At 38.6% G+C, this 23,620-nt stretch overlaps 2 protein-coding genes across 5 annotated transcripts in view; both read left to right on the plus strand.

Annotated features, from left to right (window-relative positions):
* The first annotated feature begins 176 nt into the window (after nucleotides 1-176).
* Nucleotides 177-9,385, plus strand: nkx3-2 (NK3 homeobox 2). 3 transcript variants are annotated; one of them, XM_054792317.1, is made up of 4 exons: nucleotides 177-299; nucleotides 2,250-2,422; nucleotides 4,120-4,838; nucleotides 8,566-9,385. In XM_054792317.1, the coding sequence occupies exons 3-4, from the start codon at nucleotides 4,493-4,495 to the stop codon at nucleotides 8,985-8,987; spliced, it is 768 nt and encodes a 255-aa protein (XP_054648292.1). In that variant the 5' UTR covers nucleotides 177-299; nucleotides 2,250-2,422; nucleotides 4,120-4,492; the 3' UTR covers nucleotides 8,988-9,385. The 3 variants fall into 3 exon arrangements, with proteins under 3 accessions (XP_054648292.1, XP_054648293.1, XP_054648294.1); XM_054792318.1 differs by having other exon boundaries at nucleotides 2,356-2,422; XM_054792319.1 differs by lacking the exon at nucleotides 177-299 and adding an exon at nucleotides 862-980 and having other exon boundaries at nucleotides 2,356-2,422.
* Nucleotides 9,386-15,089: 5,704 nt separating this feature from the next.
* rab28 (RAB28, member RAS oncogene family) overlaps nucleotides 15,090-23,620 on the plus strand; it is a 52,156-nt gene continuing 43,625 nt past the window's right edge. For both annotated transcript variants that reach the window (XM_054792208.1, XM_054792209.1), the window contains exons 1-2: nucleotides 15,090-15,302; nucleotides 22,129-22,225. In XM_054792208.1, coding sequence (XP_054648183.1) covers nucleotides 15,228-15,302; nucleotides 22,129-22,225 — 172 coding nt within the window. In that variant the 5' untranslated portion in view covers nucleotides 15,090-15,227. The remainder of the gene's footprint in view (nucleotides 15,303-22,128; nucleotides 22,226-23,620) is intronic.

Here is a 23,620-nt window from a genome sequence, read left to right on the forward strand (position 1 = left end):
ATGAATGTTGAAAGACGATTTCTACTTCAAGAACTTACTGCAAAAAACGCTCGTCAAACATCCTCTATATACATAAGTGGTCCCCAACCCCCAGAAAGACAAAATAATTTCAATTATTTCATTTTTTATGTTTTATTTTGAAAAGTGGCCGGATTCTCTCTGTTATATCCGTCTCACTTGACGCATGTCCATTGTGCTAACTTTATCTCATGCCACACAGACTACTACTGTATTTTTATCATTTTTCTTTCACCTCATATTTGGTGTCAAATGCTGATACTATGTGGGAATGCATAAAGGTAAGTTTTGATGACTTATTGAGTGCTAATGTGCACATTTGTCTCAAGTTAATTCATGCTAGCACACTGCCTTTTCCCACACACGTCAAACAGCGATGTAATAATCTCTCTGGAAAAACTTGGAACTTGAACTGGTGGATGGTGGGTCGGCATTCATTTTGTGTTTTTAATTTGATATCATTATTGTCTTAGTTTTACACAATACATAATAAGCTAAATCGATAGAGCTATAATGTAACCCCACCCCACCACCACCACCACCACCACCGTCCGCCGGAGATTTGTGGGAACACAAGCCGGTCAAAGGTTGGGGACTACTGCTCTATATGACAAGTACTGTGCAGATTTTAAGATTCTACTACAGAATACTACAATTACATGTTAATTATATGTGATTATATATGATTATATTATATAATTATATATTATAAATTACATATTTATGCTACAGAACTACTGAAGTCAGGGGCCAGTCTGTTCCGGATTCAGTCGGCAGGTGCTAGCCTTTTAAAATAAAAGTCCAATCCAGGAAGTGCAGGACTTGTCTTGTTACGTGTGTTATGTTCGTGTAAGATCCGTGACGCTGTGCTATGAATTGGGTGGCTCCCAACTCAACGCATTGTCTGAAGTGTTCAGTCTTCCTCCGGCGCACTTAAAAGGCCGCTTCCCTTTTCTCCAGCAGTGAGCTTGATTGACTTTGTCATCCAAGGGGAGCGGGGGTTTTAAGGGATATTTGGTGAGAGTTTCTATATTGGGGGGGCATTTATTGCAAATGAGTCTTGGCAGTGTCCATATGAACACAATTTGGCAGCGGCGGAGGGTTCAACAGGGGCGTTACCATGGCGACCGCTGCATCAGCACTTATTTCTTGTAACAACAGTTACGAGATGAAGTTGGGGGGTGCCTTTTAACGTTGGTTTCCTTACTGTAAGGCTGCTTATTATTATTATTATTATTATTATGATTATTATAATGGGATATTAAGGCATCATGTCACTGCAAAGAGAGAAAAAAAGGAACACTATAAACTGTTTCCCGGCAGAGCCATTAAGTGCAAACGTATCATCTTTCCTGGACTTCTTTTTTTCCCCCCCTCTTCTCTCTTTCTTATTTTTGAAGATATTTTTTTGTTTTTCACCAGCAGGGGGAGCCCTTTGCAGGACGACTTTAATGCCCAAGCCCTTGAAGATCCTGTACAGTATATGAGCGATAAATAGTTGTCACAAAATTGTGCAAAATGTTATAGTAAAAACAATGTCATTAAAAATAGAAAAATATAATATATTAAAACAATAATGCCGCACCTAGTCATGTGTAGGGCGTTTCTTAAACGCTTCCCTGGCAAATAAAACTGTAGACATACAGTATAATAAAAATAACACCGTATGTAAAAAGTTCTTCTGGCTCAAAAGACACAAAAAATAATAATCTTGTGGTGACCAGGAAAAGTGAATCAACGTGTAGATCCATTTCATCAATTAGAATGACTTCATAAAGTGGTTGCATTAAACGTTATCGGCACATAATAGACATTCGAAGGCAACTGAAATAATCCGAATAAATATCAGTTTATTTATTAAATCATTACTAGGTCACTCAAATTCAAGTAATTATTGTTTTTAGAATATAATTTGATATTTTTCTCCTATTTTTAAGGGCTGTCTTTGTGTCACAACTAAATGTACAGCATTTCGTGCAGCAAAAAAGGTCTGCATAATAAGCATTGCAATAAATACGATACCACGATAAATACATTTAAAATAACATATGCATATTGTTTATCGTGCGTGTATAATAGAGCATCTACGTCCAGAGCGTTTGGGGTTTGATAAAATTAAGAAAAAAATAGAAAAATCATTTGTATTCGTCGTTAGAGTTGCTGACATCATTTTATAACGACAGACTTTCAGTGACTGCATGCTGGTACATTCTTTCTCTTTTTTTTTGCAGACCTAAAGAAGACGTTTTCCTTGCAAAGTGGCATAAAACACGTTGCGTGCTGCTACATGAAAAGACCCAGACGTTATTTCTCTCTTTTTTTTTTTTTGCTTTGCAGCCACAAATGCTTTTCATCCCCAAGGTCACATGATTACACCCAGGAGAAGATCATGCAGTTTAAGAAGGTAAACTGAGGTTTGCTATACAACCCCCACAATTGTGGTTTTATTTTAATAGCTAAATGGTTTATTATCGTCATTATTCATATGATTTAATGTGATCTTGTGTATATATTTAATTTCTGTTGATATTATGGAGTTTTATTTCATTTTTTCCACATAATTTACACTGCGCGTGCAACGTCATAATATCCTCAAATAAATGCCAAAAAAATGCAACTTATTTTCCAAATAAAATGCAATTGTTGCCGTTTTTTTCTTGTTTTTTTTTTTTTTACAGTTAGAATTAAAATAATAAATTGCGTCGAAAAAAAGTTCCCGTTATTCAAGTGATTCGAGCTTTGCGTCCAATACGTGTCGGGTTTTTTTGTACGTTTTCTGACGTGCAAACTAGCCATTTCGTGAAAAACAATTTACCGACCTGCTCTTTGATAGACAAGATAAACGAAGCAGACCTTAAGGAAACAGTTTTTTTTCTTGTTATTTCAGATAATAATATTGCAATACATCATGGCAAACACCAAACTGCATTTTACGCACGTTGCTCTATTTACTTATGAACTGCATTTTGAAATCATTGAAATAATGAACCTAATATGTTAAAATTATGTTTTTCCTTGTCATTTTCCAGGCTAAAATAATAATATTGTAACACGTTTTTTAAGCCTTCACAAACACTCTTTTATTGCAACAATATGTCACCTTAACTTTTTTTTATTATCCCCGTGACAAAAACTTAATTACTTTTGCTACTTATTACTATTGATTTTTTTAATGAAGTCACATTATTATTATTATTATGTGTTTATGACAATTTGCTGCATATATATATATATAGGCCTACGTGCAACGTAGGCTTCTTCACGTGTGGCAATAAGTGAACATATTTGTTTAAATGTTCAAATTAAACACTTCGTTCCATACACTGACGTGTAGTTTCAAACGGTCAATTCGAATTTATATTTGTAAATTAGTGGCGGGTTTCGTACAAGCAAGTATCGTACAGATTGGACCACGACGTGCACACGACGTTTTGGGATATGAAGGGATTTCTTCTAACCACAGCAAAGGAAACAAAATATAATCAAAATAAAAGTCCTAAAATAAAATACATGGCTTCTAATCTCTTACTGAAATAGTTATGATAAAATTATTCAACATTTTGAAACAATACAGTTCTGAATGTAAAAAAAAATACACACAATTATGAACACTTCAGTCTTCAATTTAAAAGCATTCCCTTTTTTTAGTGGGAAAAAATGTTAATGCTAGTTTATTGACATGTGTTGTGCTAATTAGCATGATAGGTATACAATGTTAATACATGCACAGTACCAGCCAAACGTTTCTCTCATTCAGGAGCATGAGAAAGCATTTCCAAGTATTTCCCGAGTCAAATATAGCATTTGAGGAAAGATGGTAAAAAGTTGTATTTTCAGCACCAAATTCCTCCGAAAACACACAAGTTAAGAGCGTGAGTGCGGTGCTGCATTCAAGTACCGGACTGAAAATGGGAGATACGGCTGCTAACCATGGTTGAGTACGTTTAAACAGAATTAAAAGCTCCTCTCACATGACAGTTATGTTGGCAAATGAAGATGAAATATAGTTTATAATGGCTATAAAATATGTGTGAATGTGAATACAATAAGTGAAGCAAACCCCACGTTTCCGTGTTCTGTTTTGTCGTTTTCTCTTGAAAGCGGTCTCCAATCCGGAAGTGGTTTGCGGCTGTGCTCTCGACCAATAGGAGGCGGCGCTGGCGGGAGGCTGTCAATCACAGGTGAGGCAGCACTGATGGTGGACAGAAAAAAGAGAAAAAGTTTGGTGAAAAGGAGCGTAGTTCGGAGTGAGACGTCGCTGTGGTTGATGGCACAGCTATGCGGAGGAACAGCATCGCTCATGCGGACGTAAAGGCGACTTCCCACGGCTTCTTTCCCGCGGGAATGCGAGCGAGAAAGCGGCACTCTGGAACTCCAAGTTCGGCCATGAGGATGATCTGATGACCGTCGCTGCTTTATAGCTTTAAACTTTTTTTTTAACTGCAAGATTAACTTTTTCTGAAAACATCTGAACATGGCCGTGCGTGGCAACTCCCTCATGCCCTTCTCCATCCAGGCCATCCTGGACAAGAAGGACAGCGGAAGACCCTTGCAGGATTTGGACGTCTGCTTCTCGAAGACGACGTGCTGGAACATATTCGGCGGGGACTCCCGAAGAGGAGGCGGTGCTGCGGACTCTCCTCCCGGGAAGAGCTACGACTCGGACTCCGGGCTCAGCGAGGACAACGACGCCAAGGTTCCCCGGGTGGGACAGCAGGAGAAGGACGCCGAAACCGTGTCGGACGTCCCGGAGGAGACGGACCATGAATCTGCAGCTGTGGACCACACCAAGAGTGACTGTGACACTAATAATGCTGCAGGTAAGATCAAGAACACACTTTTTTGCATAGTTGTGCATTTTCTTTTATAAATTAGCACCACATTTGAACCCCTATATCTTACGTATTGTAAGCTCTTATTAAAACTATTGAAAAAGAACCTCACACTTATGAGTCAGTAAAACGAAGCTTTGGTCATCCAGTGCACTTGAAAATCTATTTTCTTAGATGTTTTTAAGGCACGTGCAACGTATCTAAAGTTACTAAGCATCATTTAACCGTCACACCCTAACTTTGCGTCATTATAATCAACTTTATACGCAATTCTTTTGCAAACTACCCCAAACCCTGCATATTTAAACCCATCTCTCGTGTCACACACTTAAAAAAAATAATTTAAGAACCAAAAAATAATTTTCAATTAAAATACAGCATGTATTAAAAAAAGAAAGACTACTGTATATCTGATTTTTCAATTAGCAAAAATTGTACAAAAATCCATCAGAATTTTTTCTTATTTTTTGTGTATTTTCAAACATTTTTTTGACTGCGAGAGCCGAACTTGGTGGCTAAAACGAGTGCTTAAAAATACATACAGTATATGACGCATTAATAAGTTACATAAATACCTTAATAAATGACAAACTACCCCAAACCTTGCATATTGAAATAAATCTTACTTTTTAATTTAATTATACATGAAATTATACTTTTAATTCTACTTTTTCATTTAAGAATACAAAATAATTGTCAATGAAAATAAAGCATATAGGTGAATACATGCACTTTTTAGACTATACAGTATATGACTATGTTTCTCAATAACAAAAAAATCGACAAAAATAAAAAAAAAAAAAAAACTTTTTTTTTGTTGTTGTTGCTTTTTTGTGTGACTTCTTTTGGACTGTGCAAGAACCTGACTTGGCGTCTAAAGCGATCATTTAAACTACATGCATGAAGCATGAATAAGTCATTTCTTCCATGCACGTGACAGGAACAAAAAACATCCAGATATCCTACAATAAAAGACCATCTACCTCAAGCCTTGTATATTTAAGTACATCACACTTGTGATGTTCCTTTTTTAAAGGGATCATTTTAGAACACAAACTATTCTGGCATGGGTGTATACTGCATTTTTAAACTTTATACCACACAAAGCTTCAGCTATTTTAGCTATTATTAGCTAAAATGAGTGTTATGTGAGGTATTCATACGTGGATTATCCTAAACATCAAACGAAAAAAAATACAATAACACTAAAATCCCAAACTACATGACATGGTATTGTTATCTTATAAAGAGATGCAGATATGATCAACTACCACGATGACAAGTGGAAATTAAAGCATCGTTGCGCACATCTTAAATGTCAATGTAAATACATTGTCTTCAAATTTGAGTGTGGTGTGCTATTTTGTTGATCGTTATCGTTGTGCTGTTGTATGAGTGCATATGTACCGTATGTTAATGTAATGACCATTAATGTGTATTTTTCAAATGTATAACATATGTTTTGGTATAAGATTGAGCCTGGATTCTGAGCTGGAAAAACAAATGCGAAAGCCTGCACCATCTTTCTATTTAGACAGTCAGGATAAAATACGGTCATAACACAAACACAGCATACACAAAAACACACTTTCAAACAGTTCCAAAAGTTAAAAAAAAGCATAATTTATACACTTTCAAATTCAATTTTACTATTTTGTCGTCACTGTTTAGTGGGGTGTGATATTTTATTGACCATCAACTTGTGATTTTTGTTCGTGCTGGCCATATGTTAATATTGTGACCATCCATTTGTATTTTTTCGTATTTTTTGCATTTGTATACATATTTTTTTTTTTAAGTATGGTATGGTAGGTATACGTTTGGATCTATTAAGAATGCTGAGCTGGACAACAAATGTGTCCAATGAAGTGTTAAGAAGTCATCATAAGTTAGTGTGTGATGTGCATCCATCTTCTTAGATATTTCATTTGGATAAAATATCATGAAAACTCATTTTGAAGCAGTTCCAAAAGTAAAAATAAAAATTACACATCCCTTACACTTCAGCTTACACGCTTACCCATTGTTCCCTAGGTCAACATCCAAAATAGACATACTTATACTCAATTACAAAAAAAAGATAAATAAATGTTAGGTATACAAATACAATAAATATTGCTGGCCATAAGACCAACATTTAGAGTGCCAGGCAAAAGTTTGGACCCACTTTGTCATTCAAACGCATGGGAAACTGTCTCTAAACTTTTGAGTGGTATGCTATATGTTAATGTTATGGCCATTCATTTGGATTGTTGAAATTTGTAACTGTTTTTATTTTGGGTTAATTTTGGGTGTATTTTTGGGTGCTGAGCAAGAAAAAAAGTTAAACCTTCTCTATAAAGTGTCCAATAAAGGGTAACACCTGTTGAAAAACACTTTATAGAGCAAGTTTCAATTTTTTTCATCCAAACATCCGAATAAAACATCCAAATAAAACCTAAACTTATGCTAAAATATACATAAATACATTTGAAAAATGCATATTTATGGTCATCACTTCAATGTACAGAGTACCACGCAAAGGTTTGGGCACGCGTTTTCATTCAAAAGCATTGGAAAGCGGATCCAGATGCTATATTTTAATATTTTGACCATTCATTTGTATTTTTCAATATTTTCAACAATTTATTTTTTTTTGTATTTTGGTTTTAGTTTGCGTCTATTTTGTTGGTTAAGCTGGGAAAGAAAGTGAAACCTGCTCTATAAAGTGTTAAGTCACTAGTGTTCATATGTTTCAGTGTATTCAAATATTTAGTTATCATAAAATATTATGATAATAACACATTTTGAAAGAGTTGCAAAAGTTAAATAACAACAACAACAACAACAAAACACCTTAAACTACAATTTGCACTCTTGGAAACACTTTGTAGAGCAAGTTTCTTATTTGTTTCCCAAGCTCAACATACCAAAATACCAAATTATATATGTACATTTGGTAAAATACAAATAAAATACATAATACACGTCATAACATTAACATTTAGAGTGTCAGTCAAAAGTTTGGAGACACTTTCTCAATCAAAATCATGAGAACATGTCTCCAAACTTTTTGCTGGTGCACTATAAGTTCATGTTATGACCATTCATTTGTCTTTTTAATATCGTTATAATTTTTAAAAAAACATATTTTGGTTTAAGTTTGGCTGTGGTTTTGGATCCTGAGCTGGGGGGAAAAAAAGTGAAATCTGCTCTACAAAGTGTCCAATGAAGGTTTGACACCTTAAACTTCAACCTACACTCTGGCAAGCAGAGCATGTTTCTCTTTTTTTCCCAGCTCAGCATTCAAAATAAACCCAAACTGATACCAAAATCCGACAGTTCATATATATATACTCTATATATCTATGTATTTGAAAAATACTAATAAAAAAAACATATTACCGTCAACATACATGAGCAGAGTACCACTCAAAAGTTTGGACACATTTTCTCATTCAAAATCATGGGAAAATGTCTTCAAACTTTTGACTGGCAGTGTGTTGACGGTGTGACCATTAATTTGTATCTGTAATGTTTTGAGATTTTTTTTTTTTTTGTAGTATTTTGGTTTTAGTTTGAGTCTATTTTGTAAGTCGATCTGTAAAAAAGGTGAAACCTGCTCTATAAAGTGTTAAGTTGACTAGTATGCATATGTTTGGGTGTGGTGTGCATCAGTCTATGTAGAGATATATTATTATAGATGTATATGTTAATAAGGGTCTAACCGTTGCAGATTCGAGCACCCAGGACGAGAAGAGTGCTGACCAGCCCAAGCAAAGGAAGAAGCGCTCCAGGGCGGCCTTCTCCCACGCCCAGGTCTTCGAGCTGGAGCGTCGCTTCAACCACCAACGGTACCTCTCCGGGCCCGAGCGGGCCGACCTGGCCGCCTCCCTGAAGCTGACAGAGACTCAGGTCAAGATCTGGTTCCAGAACCGGCGCTACAAGACCAAGCGTCGGCAAATGGCGGCGGACCTGATGGCGTCCACGCCGGCGGCTAAGAAGGTGGCGGTGAAGGTGCTGGTGCGGGACGACCAGAGACAGTACAGCCCGGGGGAGGTGCTGCGGCCCCCGCTGCTCTCCCTGCAGCCCTCCTACTACTACCCGTACGCCTACTGCCTCCCTGCCTGGACACTCTCATGTGCGGCCAACCAGTGAAGACACGGTGGACTGTATTTATTTTTATTGTCATTCCAACACTCCAAACCCATGAAGTGACTTTTTAACCTAAGAAGTCAATTAAGGACCCCTGAGGCCTCTCATTGGACACTTAATTGTGACCCCCTCCAATCTAATTACATCCTACCTCTGCAGTGATTGATTTTTGTCTTTATTGTTGCAGGCTCATGTGTGTTTACTCCCCCCAACCCCCTCCAGCTCTGTTTCTTTCTCTCGCTGTGTTGTGTAAAGGTAAGATATTTCAGCACTTTTTATTTGGGAGCATTTACAGTCCATGAAAACAAAACAAAACACACGATTGGTGGTGTTATTGGCAGCAAGGAATATGCCTCTTTAAAAATGTAACGTGTGCATTTTTTGTGTGTGTGTTTGGATGGTTAAAAGAATATTAAAACATATCAGGCATTATACTTTACTACACTGGGGTGCTATTTTGTTTTCAGGCTTTAATTTGACAGGTTTACAGCATAAAAAGTAAATGTGAAAAATCTAAAAAGTGAAAAAAATCTGGCATTTCTGTGGGTGGAGTTTGATTTCGAGGATTTAATTTAAAAATGAAGTTTGAAAAAAAAAGAACTACAGCTTCACAAGCATGGATATGCATTAAATTAATTTAAAATAATTATTAAAAAAGTAAAATAATTACTTAAAATACCTACCCATCATTATGTTAAAAATAAATTGTTATTATTCAGGTGGTATTTACTGTATAGCCATATTAGCCTGGCTTTTCTTTACACCAAAGTTTTTATTTATTTCTTCATAGTGCATATTAAATGATCTCTACACACACCATTTTAGTGGATTCTCCCTCTTTAGAATATAAAGGTGCATCTCAATCAAAATAACACCTTTGAAAAGTTTCATTATTTCAATAGTTTAATTCAAAAAGCGAAATTTACTGTATATTACGCCACACACACAGTTAAGTATGTCAAGAATGTATTTCTTTATATTTGTCAATCATTTGGATGATTTTAGTTTACAGTTAACAAAACCCCCCAATTCAGCATCTCATAAAATTTGAACCTTTATAGTTTCTATTTCATTTGAATTTTAGTCATCGTGTCAACACAGTCATAATGAAGTCAAATGAAGTCAATTTAAGTTGTATTTTTAAATGCAACCGGGCAAAACACCAAAAAATAATTGACAATATTGACTTCTACTATAGGAAAAAAATAATGCACTTAAACCATAAATTAGACATATACTGGTATGAAAAAGTGATTTCCCGCTAAACCTAATAACTGGTTGGGCCACCCTTAGCAGCAACAAATGCAATCAAGTGTTTGTGATAACTTGCAATGAGTCTCTTACAGCGCTGTGGAGGAATTTTGGCCCACTCATCTTTGCAGAATTGTTGTAATTCAGCCACATTGGAGGGTTTTCCAGCATGAAGCACCTTTTTAAGGTCATTCCACAGCATCTCAATAGGATTCAGGTCAGGACTTTAACAAGGCCACTCCAAAGTCTTCATTTTGTTTTTCTTCAGCCATTCAGAGGTGGACTTGCTGGTGTGTTTTGGATCATTGTCCTGCTGCAGAACCCAAGTTTGTTTCAGCTTGAGGTCACAAACAGATGGCTGGACATTCTCCTTCCGGATTTTTGGGTAGACAGCAGAATTCATGGTTCCATTTGTCCCAGCAAGGCTTCCAGGTCCTGAAGCAGCAAAACAGCCCCAGACCATCACACTACCACCATCATATTTTACTGTTGTTATGATGATCTTTTTCTGAAATGTGGCGTTACTTTTGCGCCAGATGTTAGCTCAAGTTCAACTTTTGTCTCGTCAGACCACAGAGTATTTTTCCAATCTTTTTGTTCAGCAGTGGTTTGCGTCTTGGAACTCTACCATGCAGGCCATTTTTGCCCAGTGTCTTTCTTGTGGTGGAGTCATGAACACTGACAGTGAGGCCTGCAGTTCTTTGGATGTTGTTGTGGGGTCTTTCGTGACCTTGTGGATGAGCTTGGATGCGCTCTTGGGGTAATTTTGGTTGGCCGGCCGGCCACTCCTGGGAAAGTTCATCACTGTTTCGTGTTTTTGCCATTTGTGGATAATGGCTCTCACTTAGGGGTGCAACAGTCCTTTGAATAATTCGAGTACCAGGTGGGGAGGGGCAACGGGGGGTGGGGCTATTACTTTTTCACACAGGGCCATATAGGCTTGTTTTTTTTCTCCCTTAATAATAAAAAGTTTCATTTAAAAACTGCATTTTGTGTTCAGTTGTGTTGTCATTGACTAATATTTCATTTTGTTTGATGATCTGAAACATTTAAATGTGACAAACATGCAAATAAATAAGAAATCAGGAAGGGGGCAAACACTTTTTCACACCCCGGTATTTGCATTAAAATCTATAGCAACCAAACTTTAATTCAAATCGTGAGGGATGATGTGGATGTTTGTTATTGGATCTGATAGCCTTAATTGCTCAAATCATCCCTGAATTATCTTTTTAGAGGTCCTTCTTTCCCTTTTAAGTATAAATTTGGAATTTAATACATCTCACAATCAAGATAAAATGACCAATCCGGCATGGAAAAAATACCTTCTTGGAATTTTGAAATTTCGGTTGCCTTAACAGGTTTTTCCCTTGTTGGGTCTTTCCAATGTAGTGGATGGCTTGTTGTGTAGTAATACAAAGACATTAGAAGACGTTTCTCCACTCATCCGAGCACGCTTCATCAGTTCATGCTCAAAGACTAGGTGGGACGCACTGTCCTATCTAGTCCATGAGAGGCGAAATGTCTTCTAAGACAAGTTGCGATCCACTGAATGCCCTCAGAACCAGCTTGCCAGGTGACTTCATTTGTTTTATTTGGATATACACCCCCCTCCAGACAGTGTTGTATGCCTACGGAGTGGGCCTATGGAGAATGCCTATAGAGTATAGTATTCCTTGTATGTGATTGTCTTTAATAAATAGGATTTAACTTGGACAAAATAAAAGCAAAAAATTAAAATGTCTGTCTTTTCTATCAGATACATAGCAAAGGCAGCGTTTTTGCTCCATTTGCTTGCATTGGATCTTATTGGATCGTGCAGGTGTACCTAATGAAGAGTCCGCTGAGTGTCTGTGGCCTTTTCTTCCTTGTATTAGCTTGTTTTCATGTGCTATTTAACACCAACATTTCAACATGAAACACTTGTATTCATTTGAAACCGATGGACACAAAGTGTCTAGAATCCATGAGAATAAAAAAACAACAAGAAAGTTCTTGGTCGGTATAGGAAGCTGCCAATCATTTAATACCCTCATAGCAGCGCTCCCTTCCTCCTGCGTCTTAAGTGGTTGGTGCAGGTGTAGATTCCTCCTCAAGCCTAGAACATGATGGCATAAGAAATGATCACATTGGCAGATAAAGAGTGGCAAGACATTAGGTACACCTGCACCATCTGCACAAGAACTTCAAATCAGATCACTTTTTTTATTGTATAAGATTTGATAACAGTTTCCTGCTTGCAGTTGATGTATTCTTTCAAGCTGCTGAGCATTAATGCTGATTAATAACACTAATAAGCAATATTCTGTAAAAGACACATATTTAATGATAGGAAGACAACATTTGAATAATATTTTTTTCGATGTCAACATTAAGTAGCCAAACATATTCACAGACGAGTGTATTAATTTAATATATTATATATACTGTACACTCCTGAATTTTAAGACCAGTTAAAAAATAGCAAGAATTTACATATTCCACTGTTGGATCTCAAGGAGGTTCTAAGTAGAGCTTCAAAATGCAAAAAGAGAAAATGGGAGTGAGAGTGTTTTTTGAGTAAGCGATTTATTGCAAACACCCATTAAAAGTGAAGTAGGTTGTTTATCAGCTGATCAAAAGTTTAAGACCGCAGTGTTTTATAGCCAAAATCCTGGCAAAAAGGTGCATTCAGTGTCATCTTCTGTCAGGTATCCACACTGTCATGATCGCTTGATGGCAAAGGCAGAAAGCTTTCTGTCTTTGAATGCGGTCGAACTGTTGAACTTCATAAGCAAGGCGTCATGTTTGCCATTGCTGTTGAGGTTGGACGCAGTAAGACAGCCATTTGAAACTTCGTAAAAGATCCTGAGGATTATGGAACAAAAAAGTCAAGTAGTAAACCCAAAAAAATATCACTAGTATCCAATTGGTTGTCCGTCAAGACACGGGACCATCCTCGGCCCAATTGAAGGTTCTTACTGGTGCTGAGGGCAGTCCAATGACCATCAGACAGAGAAGGGTTTTAAGAACAAAAAACATATTCAAAGGCCTCATCTCCTTCAACACCACAAAATTGCCCGTTTGGAATTTGCACGAGAGCACCAAACGTGGGACATGGAAAGGTGGAAGAAAGTTTTTTTCTCTGATGAGAAAATATGTAACTTTGACGGTGCTGATGACTTCCAAGGTTACTGGCATGACAAGGAGATCCCACCTGAGATGTTTTCCACACGACACAGTAGAGGGGGCGCCATCATGATCTCGGGTGCGTTTTCCTTCAATGGAATAATTTCATTTTCAAGTTGTGCAGGGGTGTCAAATGGCAGCTGGCTATGTGGAGATGTTGCAGGGGGCATCCCTCATGACTGAAGGCCCTCGTCTGTGTGGTAATGACTGACTTTTTAAACAGGCCAGCGCTGCAGTTCACAATGCCCGCTTGACAAAGGACTTCCAAAGGAATAACCTCACTCTTTTAGACCACTCTGTGCGTCTCCTGATCTAAATCCAATTGAGAACATTTGGGGATGGATGGTAAGGGAAGTTCAAATAAATGCACATCAGTCCCGGGCAGTGAAGAAATCTTCACCACCTGGAGCAACATTCCGACTAGCCAAACCAATTTTTGAGGCGATTAACAAGAATGGCACAGCTACTCGTAACTGAGTCCTTTTTTGTACATTTTATTTCTATTTTGGGAGGATTTCAGTTTTTTTTGTAGCTATGCTGATCAACAGCCTATTCCAGTTTAATGGTTGTTTACAATAAATTGCTTACTCAAAACATTTTTTGTCTCACTCCCATTTCTTCTTTTTGCAATTTGAAGCTCTACTCAGAACCTACTTAAGATCCAACAGTGCAAAATGTTAACGTAAACTGAATCTTTCTTTACAAATATTTTACCAAGATGACATCAGACACAGCTCTTGGCATACTTTATAAAAATACACTCACACATGCCCATGTGAACACTTAATAGCCATTTTAATGCATTTTTCCAGTGCTTTCAACAAGCAAGATACTAGAATTTGTTGTTTGTGCATGTGTTTACCATTACTTCCCTAAATCAGACTGAACTACCAAGAGGATAGGTTCTATTGACGATAGTATGGAGACACCAAATTGTCCACAGTTGTGAATGGTTGTTTGTATATATGTGTCCTGTGACTGACTGGTGACCATTCCAGGGTCTACCCCACTTCTTGCCCCCAAAAGTCAGATGGGGTAGGCTCAAGCTCACCTGTGACCCTAATGACGACAAGCTCTATACGAAATGGATGGATCAATTTTGCAGGTGTGCCTTTTATTGGGGTCAGACAGCATATGTCTATGCATAATGTCACTTTATTTTCCTCACGCAAGAAGGTACATTTTGTTTGTGCATGTGTTTACTATTACATCACCAAATGAACGTGTGAACTACCTAGCTGTAGCTAATAGTGAGGTATTTGCAGTGACACATAACAATCTACTTGAAAAATAAAGTAGGGAAAAAAACATTCAACAATGTTTATTTGGCGTGTGTGATCAATCATAAAATGTCACAAAATGTGCTGCACCAAAGAAAATATCACCCCTTTTCACCTTGATTTGCTGCATTTTGCTCATGTTTCCGGTTGACCTCTGTTGACATGACAACGAGGTTCGCGTCATACTGGACGGTACCATTCAGCCAACTGTGATCCACTGTTCGAGTGATTCCATGCGACTGTGACGATAGATCGAGATACATCTGTCTTTATGGAGGCTGTAATGTGTCTTTAAATATTTTATTCTTGGTCGTTTATGACACTGACAAAACATGACAAACATCTTAGTCCGTACTAGTGTTTGGTGGCCAGCAATAAACAGAGTGGCTGACTTGGTACAGTCAAAATGGCGCCCGTTTGCTTACTCGACGCTCTGCTAATCCGTCTGTGATTATTAGCCGACTATCTTCATTTTAATCCTCCGTATTTCGCTTGGAGTGAAAGGGTCTCAGGCAGACACTGGCCGAACACAGTCAGCGGCGTCATGTCGGACTCGGAGGAGGAGAGCCAGGACCGACAGCTTAAAATTGTAGTAATCGGCGACGGCGCTTGTGGAAAGGTAAAGGACAGCTCACACACATATACAAAACTAGCTAGCTTTGAACACCCAAACACAACAATGGCACACTCTCACGCTTAAAAGTATCCACATAGCACGAGCATGACATTGTTATCTCTTTTACGACATTCCAGTTTGGCATTAAGCTTCATGTGGTGCTGTTCCTGAAGCTGCAGTGTATCTTCATGTCACCATGGCGACAGGCGATGCTAAATTAGCCATTAGCTAACAAGCACACGACCAGAGAAGTGGCAATGCTGTCGTTTACTGACAGCAATTCAACGCTTCACGCTTTAGTTGCTTTACTTATTGGTGAACTAATAAGTAAAGCAATTGAGGCATATTGTGTTTTTATAGAGATTCATTAACAATGAGATAAATATAATATATTGTAACTAATGACTACTATAGATAGGATAAGTGGCATAGAAAGTGGATGGATGGATGGATAACTATTATCGTTACCAATATTTAGCAGTGGTGTAGTCGCACTGCATCATACCGAGCGCTAATATTTTGTCCGTCCGTGAATATTACATATTAAGTCAAATAATTTGTCTACTTTCTAAACTGCTTGTCTTCATTATGGTCACGGGTGACTTTGAGCTGAGGAAAATATTAAACCATCTGCTTGTATTATTATTATTAGGGTTGCAAGATTCTTCAAAAAAATTTGATGTCTTGCAGAGAATTGAGATTGCGATTCTCGGATGGTTTTCACACACACGAGCAAACACACGAGGGGACAGTGAGGAGGACATGTCAGTGTTTGTTTGTGATGTAGGGCATAGCTCATGGATATTTAGAAATTAGATTGCATGTTAGTGTGACTCACGTTCTTCACCCCCCTAATTTTTCGACTTAAGCCATACTGTACTGAGCAGCCAGGACAAGGATACCAGTACTGTATTCCACTTTGCTACATCACAATAGGTTCCATTTCTGGTTCTGTGGTTATCATCACACCTTCAGCAGTACATTTCTGTGGTGGTATCAGGAAAAGCCATAAAAAAACAACAAAAAAACCCCCTTTCACCAGCTTTATTGAGTCATGTCCAAAACAAATGAAGCTGTATAAACTTGCCACCCAAAGAGAAAAAACAAATGTTCTCATTCTGAATAACCTACATTTTTCTTTTTTTTTTCTTCTTCAGTAGAGTGGCAGAGTAAGGTAGCGATGGCATTGAGAACACATGCACACACACACACACACACGCGCACACAGTTCTCCTAGCAGATACGCTACATTAATAACACACACACATTGTTGCCAGGTGTCAGCTCATCACTGACTTACCTGCTTGTGTGTTGGGCATAGAAAACACCAACCCCCCCCTCTCCCTACACCCCGATTTGAAGTCAGCACCGCTGACTGACAACTTGAACGGCGCCCCCCAACCGTCCCCTTATTAATGTCAATTTGCCCCTGAAAATTGCAATGGAATCGGTTTATTTTGGAGGCCATTCTCCCATGGTATTTTGGCTTGGCTCATTCAGAAAATATAGCAGAGATGTGGGATGGCTTGTCCACCTGAGCAAGATGTTTTTGTAAATATCTTACACACAAGTCTATTTTTCCACTGGATTGCTCTGGTTTGCCTCAATATTTGCTTTTCTGAAGCAAGCTTAAATTGTAGTAGGGCATCATGTAGTACCTGACATAAGTGAGTACGCACATTTCAGGTACTAAGGGACAATACAAAGAAGGTAAACTTGGATATACTCTAGTAGTCCGTGTACAGCTTGTATAGCAGTAAAAAATTGACTGTCCACTGAAAGAGTCAACACACAGCCATTCTTATCTAAATAGTTAGCAACACAAGTGAGTACACCTCAAAATGAGCATGTCCAAATTCTGCCCTTGGCGTGAATATTTAGTGTGAGCACCATCATCTATCTACAACTGCCTTGATCCTCTTGGGCATAGAATTGACCGGAGCTGCACACGTTGTTATTGGAATCCTCTTCCACTCCTCCATTATGACACCACTGGTGGAGCTGGTGGATGTTGGATAGCTTACACTCCTGCACCATCCTTTCTACCACTTGAGGATTCTCCACAGGTGCTTCTTGGCCACTCCATCATCTTCACCTTCACCTTAGCAAGGCACGTGTCATCTTGGAGGTGTTTTTGGGCTCTTTATCATGTTGAAAAACTGCAATGTGGCCAAGTTTCTGCTTCAGAATAGGGTGTGATATGGACCTTAGCATGTATCACAATATTTTTGGGATGTATCACGACGATATAATTAAATTCTGCGGAGTCTTGTATAAAAAGCTACAAACCTTATCCCATATAATTAAAAATAATTCAATTAAAAGTAAGCTTACCTGCGGCAGTGTGTAGAGAGTGTTCAAAGCAAGCCAGTCTATTCCAGTTGTTGAGGGCAGCTGCTTTCCACAACATTAGATTCACTGTCAGTAGTACACACTTGTTTCTTCTCATCTAAGTCTCATTCCTGGAGAAATCCTGTTTTCACCTGTGTTCCTCTGGAAAAAAACTTGTCTGGAGACAGGACGACTTCAAAGTCCAGTCGCTGGTTATGTGGTGGACCGTGAGGCTACTCCACGTGTCTATACTACAGATATCTGCCATATCGAAACCAAACCACTTCCATATTACAGAGGTGCCTCCCCGTTTAGCAACAGTTTCTTCGTCTGTAGTCTCCGCTTATCCTCCGCCTTCAGCCATGCTCATTTTCTCTCTTGTTGTTTTGTTGTTTGCTCTGCTTTGTCCGCCACCGCTGGACCATGCTGTGGCCCACGCGAGGCGTCCATGTGTCAGTACAGTGCGCCGCGGTGCGCAGTTGCAGGAAAAACACGTCATGAACGCTGCTTTTTTTCCATCTGAAATGATCATTTATACCAGTATAAGTTATTTTCTTATCATTTCAAGAATTGATACCCGTATAAAGAAATTATCGCCCAACCCTACTTCAAAATGTCAGAAAGTACATGTTGGAATTCATGTTTTGCCTTGATGAAACGCAGTTCCCTCGTGCAGGACGCATTCATACAGCCCCAGACCATGACGCTAGGCAAGACACAGTTATCTTGCGGCTCTTGTGTTGCCAGATATCTAGACAACAATTCCTGTTTCATTTTCAGTGCATGGTAAATTCATACTGCTATACAAGCTGTACACACAAGCAAAGCAAGTAAAATCTACATTCTCTGCTTTTACTTAAAACAGCCTTCATTAAACAACAAAGCAAGGTTTAAAATGTATAAATGCTTTAAGCTTACCTTAAATCAGGGGTGTCAAAGTCATGCCATGGAGGGCCGAGACACTGCAGGTTTTCTTTCCAACCGGTCACTAAAGGTAACACCACCTTCAATTTGAGGGAAGGAGCTCATCAATTCAATCACCTGCTGGAGAAACTGGTTGGAGAGAAAACCTGCAGTGTCTCAGCCCTCCATTGACACGTGTGCCCTACATGATCACAAACTCCAAAACGGCGAGGTGTCTTGCTCGTAACACGGAGCAAGTGGATGGACCCTGCTTCTAACGCTATGTGAGACTCAACACTGCGTTCTTTAAAACATTGTTAGTTTGCACTGCAGCAACACACTTAACCTTCCACGGAAACACGATGTGAAAAAACAGTTCCCCGATGTGTATTGATTAGAAAAAAATAGATCAGTAGAAATCCTGACGGTAACACGCATCATGGACATTACACCATATTTCTGATTTTAAAGCAGTGTCACGTTTGTTACTGCCTGAATTTTGATGAAAAAACACAGCAATGACACGCAAATACTTTGAAGTTCACATTGGTTGTCAAAGCAGAGGTCAGCTCCTTTGCATGTTTTGTCGAAGTTGGAAAAAGTACATTTTTTGTTTGAGGTACAATGAGGTAAATTCCACCATTTTGTATTATTTTCTGTGTTTGTAACACACTTTTGCATATCACAAAATGGCAATGCTCAAACGGGCTGAAATTGACATCAGATCGTCTTTTATACGCAACAAACACAGAGATCATATTCAACACTGTTTCCCTTGTTTATTCAATGTGTTTGCAGTATGTTTTTATTTGGTTATAGCTGCAAATCACTGTCGTCTGTGTCTCATGCCCCTCCAAGTGACGGCACGGCACCCTCTCTGGTACCCCCTTCAGGAGACTGATCCGTATCCAAGTTTGCATTCTAGAGTATTGCCCCATGATAAGATAAAATGTAGTAAAATGCTTGCTGAAATGTGAGCAGTATAACTCACATTTGTAAGCTACTCTACATAAAATGTCCGCTATTATCTCCTTATTGTGAAGAGAACATTACACGAGTTGCATCATATGATTGTCTCGCTATGTTTTTTCCCCTTCCCTCTCAAAGTTTCTTGTTTCAATGGAACTTCCCCCTTCTATTTCCCGGCATTGGTATCACTGGTGACCCTGTGCTGTTCTCTGGTGGAGTGTCAGGATTACACCATTCCTTGTTGCAATTGTACGCCAGGGAAAAAAAAATACAAAGGGACGACCGCGTTAAAAGAGGAGAGCCAAGCTACCGGGAACGCCAAGACAAATGTCAAACGTCCGAGCAGGCCAGCGTGAGCATGTGGGATTCATTTTTGCTGTCCAAGCTTGTTATTCCCGTGTTGCCGCTGATTGTTTGGGCTACCTAAATGAGCCGATTTCTCCTCGTTGCCGTCACCCTTGAGGCCGCAACGAGCTGAGATTGAGAATGTCTGGAGGTCAGTGAACTTCCAGTAAGATGAATTAGAGAAAATGACCACATTTTCACATGTAAAAACCTGTATAAATAATAGTATTTAGCGTCATCTTGGCTACACAGTTTGTAGTTTCATTGTTACTGTCATCATTGACAATATGTTTATTATTTTATTTTGTTTTATTTTTTTAGTCCATATTAGAAACACCTCTCTGAGTTCCTTGAAAATGTATTTTGCTCCTCGCCACACAAGTCCTCAGGTGTTGGGCGCTGACGTTGAGGCCAGCTAATAGACATTCAATGCTTCCTGTTTTCCCACCGCCGCACATCCATCAAAATGAATTAAAGTTGGCGCGTCAACGCCGAGCCGTCTCTCTCTCCTCGTGGACGCGCTATTTTCTTCCTCCTCTGAACAGTGACAGTGATGGAGGTTTCCTAATTTGTGGCAATTATTTGGTCCGGAGACGTGACACGTGCATGCATACCCACACCTGTTTTTGTCATTCTCGCTTTGACGTCTAGTTCCATCCGTCCCCTTCAGTCGTTGACTTTTTTTTTTAAGTCTGTGAAATGAATTTGTAATAATAAAGTGTATGCCACACTTGTGGCTTTCTTATGGATGCATGGTAGTACGCTGCGAAAGATGACTTGATATGATAAATTACGCTACGTAGTGGTTTTTAAGGAAAATATTAGAGAATCAAATATCCTAAAAAGGATGGCAAATGGAGCGTGCCACTGACATCAGGTTTTTATGAATAGCACTATAGATTTTTTTTCCTTTTATAGAAATATTACATTACAGCCATCCCTCGCTACACTGCAATTTAAAAAAAAAATGAATGAATAAATAATCGCTGTTTTGTGGTTGACTATGGCCTATTATTAGTAAAAAGAAAAAAAAAGAAAAAGCATATTCAAGCAAAAGTGATGTATTCTTGGCCTAAATTAAGCAATTTCAAGCTTAAAAAAAATTCTAAATGAACTAAATTCAAATAGTTTAAGGCAATACAAAACGTTGATGAACTGTACTGTACACTGGCCACTAGGTGTCACTAGTAACATGCACCAAACTTGATCGCCAATGACATGCTTTTATTATTTTATAATAATTTATCTCACAACAGGCACAATAAGTACATAATAATAATAATAATAATAATCATAATAATAATAATAATAATAATAATAATAATAATAATAATAATATCCATCCATCAATTTTCTTCCGCTCATCAGGTCTGGGTTGAGGAGGCATTCGTTTCAGTTGGGAAGCCCAGACTTCTGGATTCCCGGCCACCTCTTCCAGTTCCACCGGGACTGCTGTTGCGGCCGTACTTACGCCAGCTAAAACTCAACTCTGAATCCCCGACATTTATTGAAACACACAGAGCACGAGTCTTATTTATGCCTTAAATGATTTATTTTGTCTGATTATATCTACTATATTAGGTAATATCAGTGTAAAGGTGACTATCGAAGTGTTATTTTGTGTGTACAGGGCTCTGATAATGGTAAAAATTGTATTTAGAAAGTCATAAACAAACATAAACAAAAAAAAAAAAGAAAAACATTATGAATATGATCGTGTCTTACAAAAACACTGAGGGTTCCCTTCAAAGGCCTTATATTTTAGCCTGGAATTATTGTGCATTATGTAATGACTATATATGCGATTACTTCTGTATTGGCATAGCCGTCTGTTTGTTATTGAACTGAAATATAAACAACTTAATTTTGTTTCGTTGATACTTTTCAGAGTGCTTGGACACAGGTTCAAGAACAACTTATTAAACTTGAGTGTGGACCTGGATAAAGGTGCACTGTTTGTTAACAGGTTTCAACATTGTTCCCAATGTTTTGGTGAATATATTGCATATTTACAGACAAAATGTATGCATATCATGGAAGAGGGTGTCTATGAACAACTTAGTGCTGTTCCAAATTGGTGCTCCACTGAATGCTGTTTGTATGTCTTGGGTGCATGCATGAGTAAAAATCTGTCTTTTATCGCAATGCAGACAGCAGACATATTGTTTTTTTTTTCTTTTTTCTTTTTTTCAAAAAAAGAACTTAACGTCTTCCAGTGACATGTCGGTGCTCCCTGCTGACTCCCTGCGGTGTCTCTCCCCTTTTGCCCCTGTTGTTCCAGACGTCACTCGCCACCAGGTTTGCTCAGGAGGCCTTTGGGAAGCAGTACAAACAAACCATCGGCCTGGATTTCTTCCTGAAGAGAATAAGCCTTCCAGGTGAGACACCTAACAACAATCATGTGGGAGTGCTCGCTCCCTTTCTCTTGATCTCCTGGGACCATGCAGGCACACGTGCTGCAAAAAAAACTTCGGGAGACTTCACACTTGGTATTTCATTTGTGTGCTTAGACAAGATTTGGGATATTTTGTCAGTGCGGGAAAAATATGCCTCTACAGTTGCACAGATAAAGCAGGATCTCAGCACGCATCAAATGATTTACTCTGTGATTGTCTTTTGTTTTTTCTTTGGCTTGAGCTTCAACAAGGAAGAATATATTCAGGAAGTTAAGTGACGTTAGCAACAGCCCCATTCACGAGTACTAAAACTTATAGTAGTCATTTGCTATCAAAGTTAAGAGAGACTGTTTTGTTGTTTTTACGGTTGTTAACTTCTTTTTACACTTGTATGGCAATGAATCTCATGAATCACCATCTAAATGCGCCTTGTCATTTAAGTTATGACCGATTTCGGTTTCACTTCTAAGGGCCACTAATGTCTGTTGGGTGTCTTCAAAAGGTGAATAGTTTTACTGTCTGTTTGTTTTATTTAGATAATGTAATGTTTTAGATACAGTCGTTTACCTTATCTCCACGCTTGTGTGGCAGTTAAGACTGTCAAAATGTGACTTTTATTTAATCAAGGTTTTATGACGGTGGCAGTCTGACCCTGGAACGGGTTAATTGTATTAATTTCTCTTTCATTTCCTTTGGGAAAATTGTTTCTAAATACGAACAAAATGTACTTCTGCCAAGGACTGACCTTAGAGGTTCCACTGTCCTTCATATTTATATTTCTTCTAATTATTTGGCGGCCTGTGTATTTTTCTGTCCCAGCGTTTCTTGCCAGAGGTTGGGGTTTAATTCTTCCCATCAACCGTTCGGAGCTGAATGTGTCTTTTCTGGTGGCGCCTCATTGTAGAGCATCTGCCACTTCTCAGCCTTATTCACTGTGAAAGCTCCTCTCTCCTGAGCAAACAGTCTACAAGGCCGGCGGACGGCTCTCACGTTCACGCCGGGCCCACGGGCCAGCCTCGCTCATAATCCTGTGGGCACGACTACATGAGTAAATACGTGAACAAGTTTTCTGTTCCTATGGTGAATCCCCCTCAAAAGTTCAACAGATCTTTGTCCCGTGCCACATAAAACATGAATGTTCCTATTTGTTTATGTGGAAGCCTGCAGGAATACAGCCACACTCAGTTGGCCCATTAGATCTTTAAAATAAAATGTTTATTCATTCATGCTATATTTAGACATTTAAAAATTGCTGCCATGTGAAGTAGATTCTTTTTCTGAGCGACTAAAATGGCACTTCATCACTCTCTGCCAATGTCCGGGTAGCACAAGTCTGCAAAGTGTCTCTATTCTTTCATTCCTAATAAAACAACATTA

This window comes from Dunckerocampus dactyliophorus, chromosome 11 (genome assembly GCF_027744805.1).
Source record: "Dunckerocampus dactyliophorus isolate RoL2022-P2 chromosome 11, RoL_Ddac_1.1, whole genome shotgun sequence".
Classification (NCBI taxonomy): Eukaryota; Metazoa; Chordata; class Actinopteri; order Syngnathiformes; family Syngnathidae; genus Dunckerocampus; species Dunckerocampus dactyliophorus.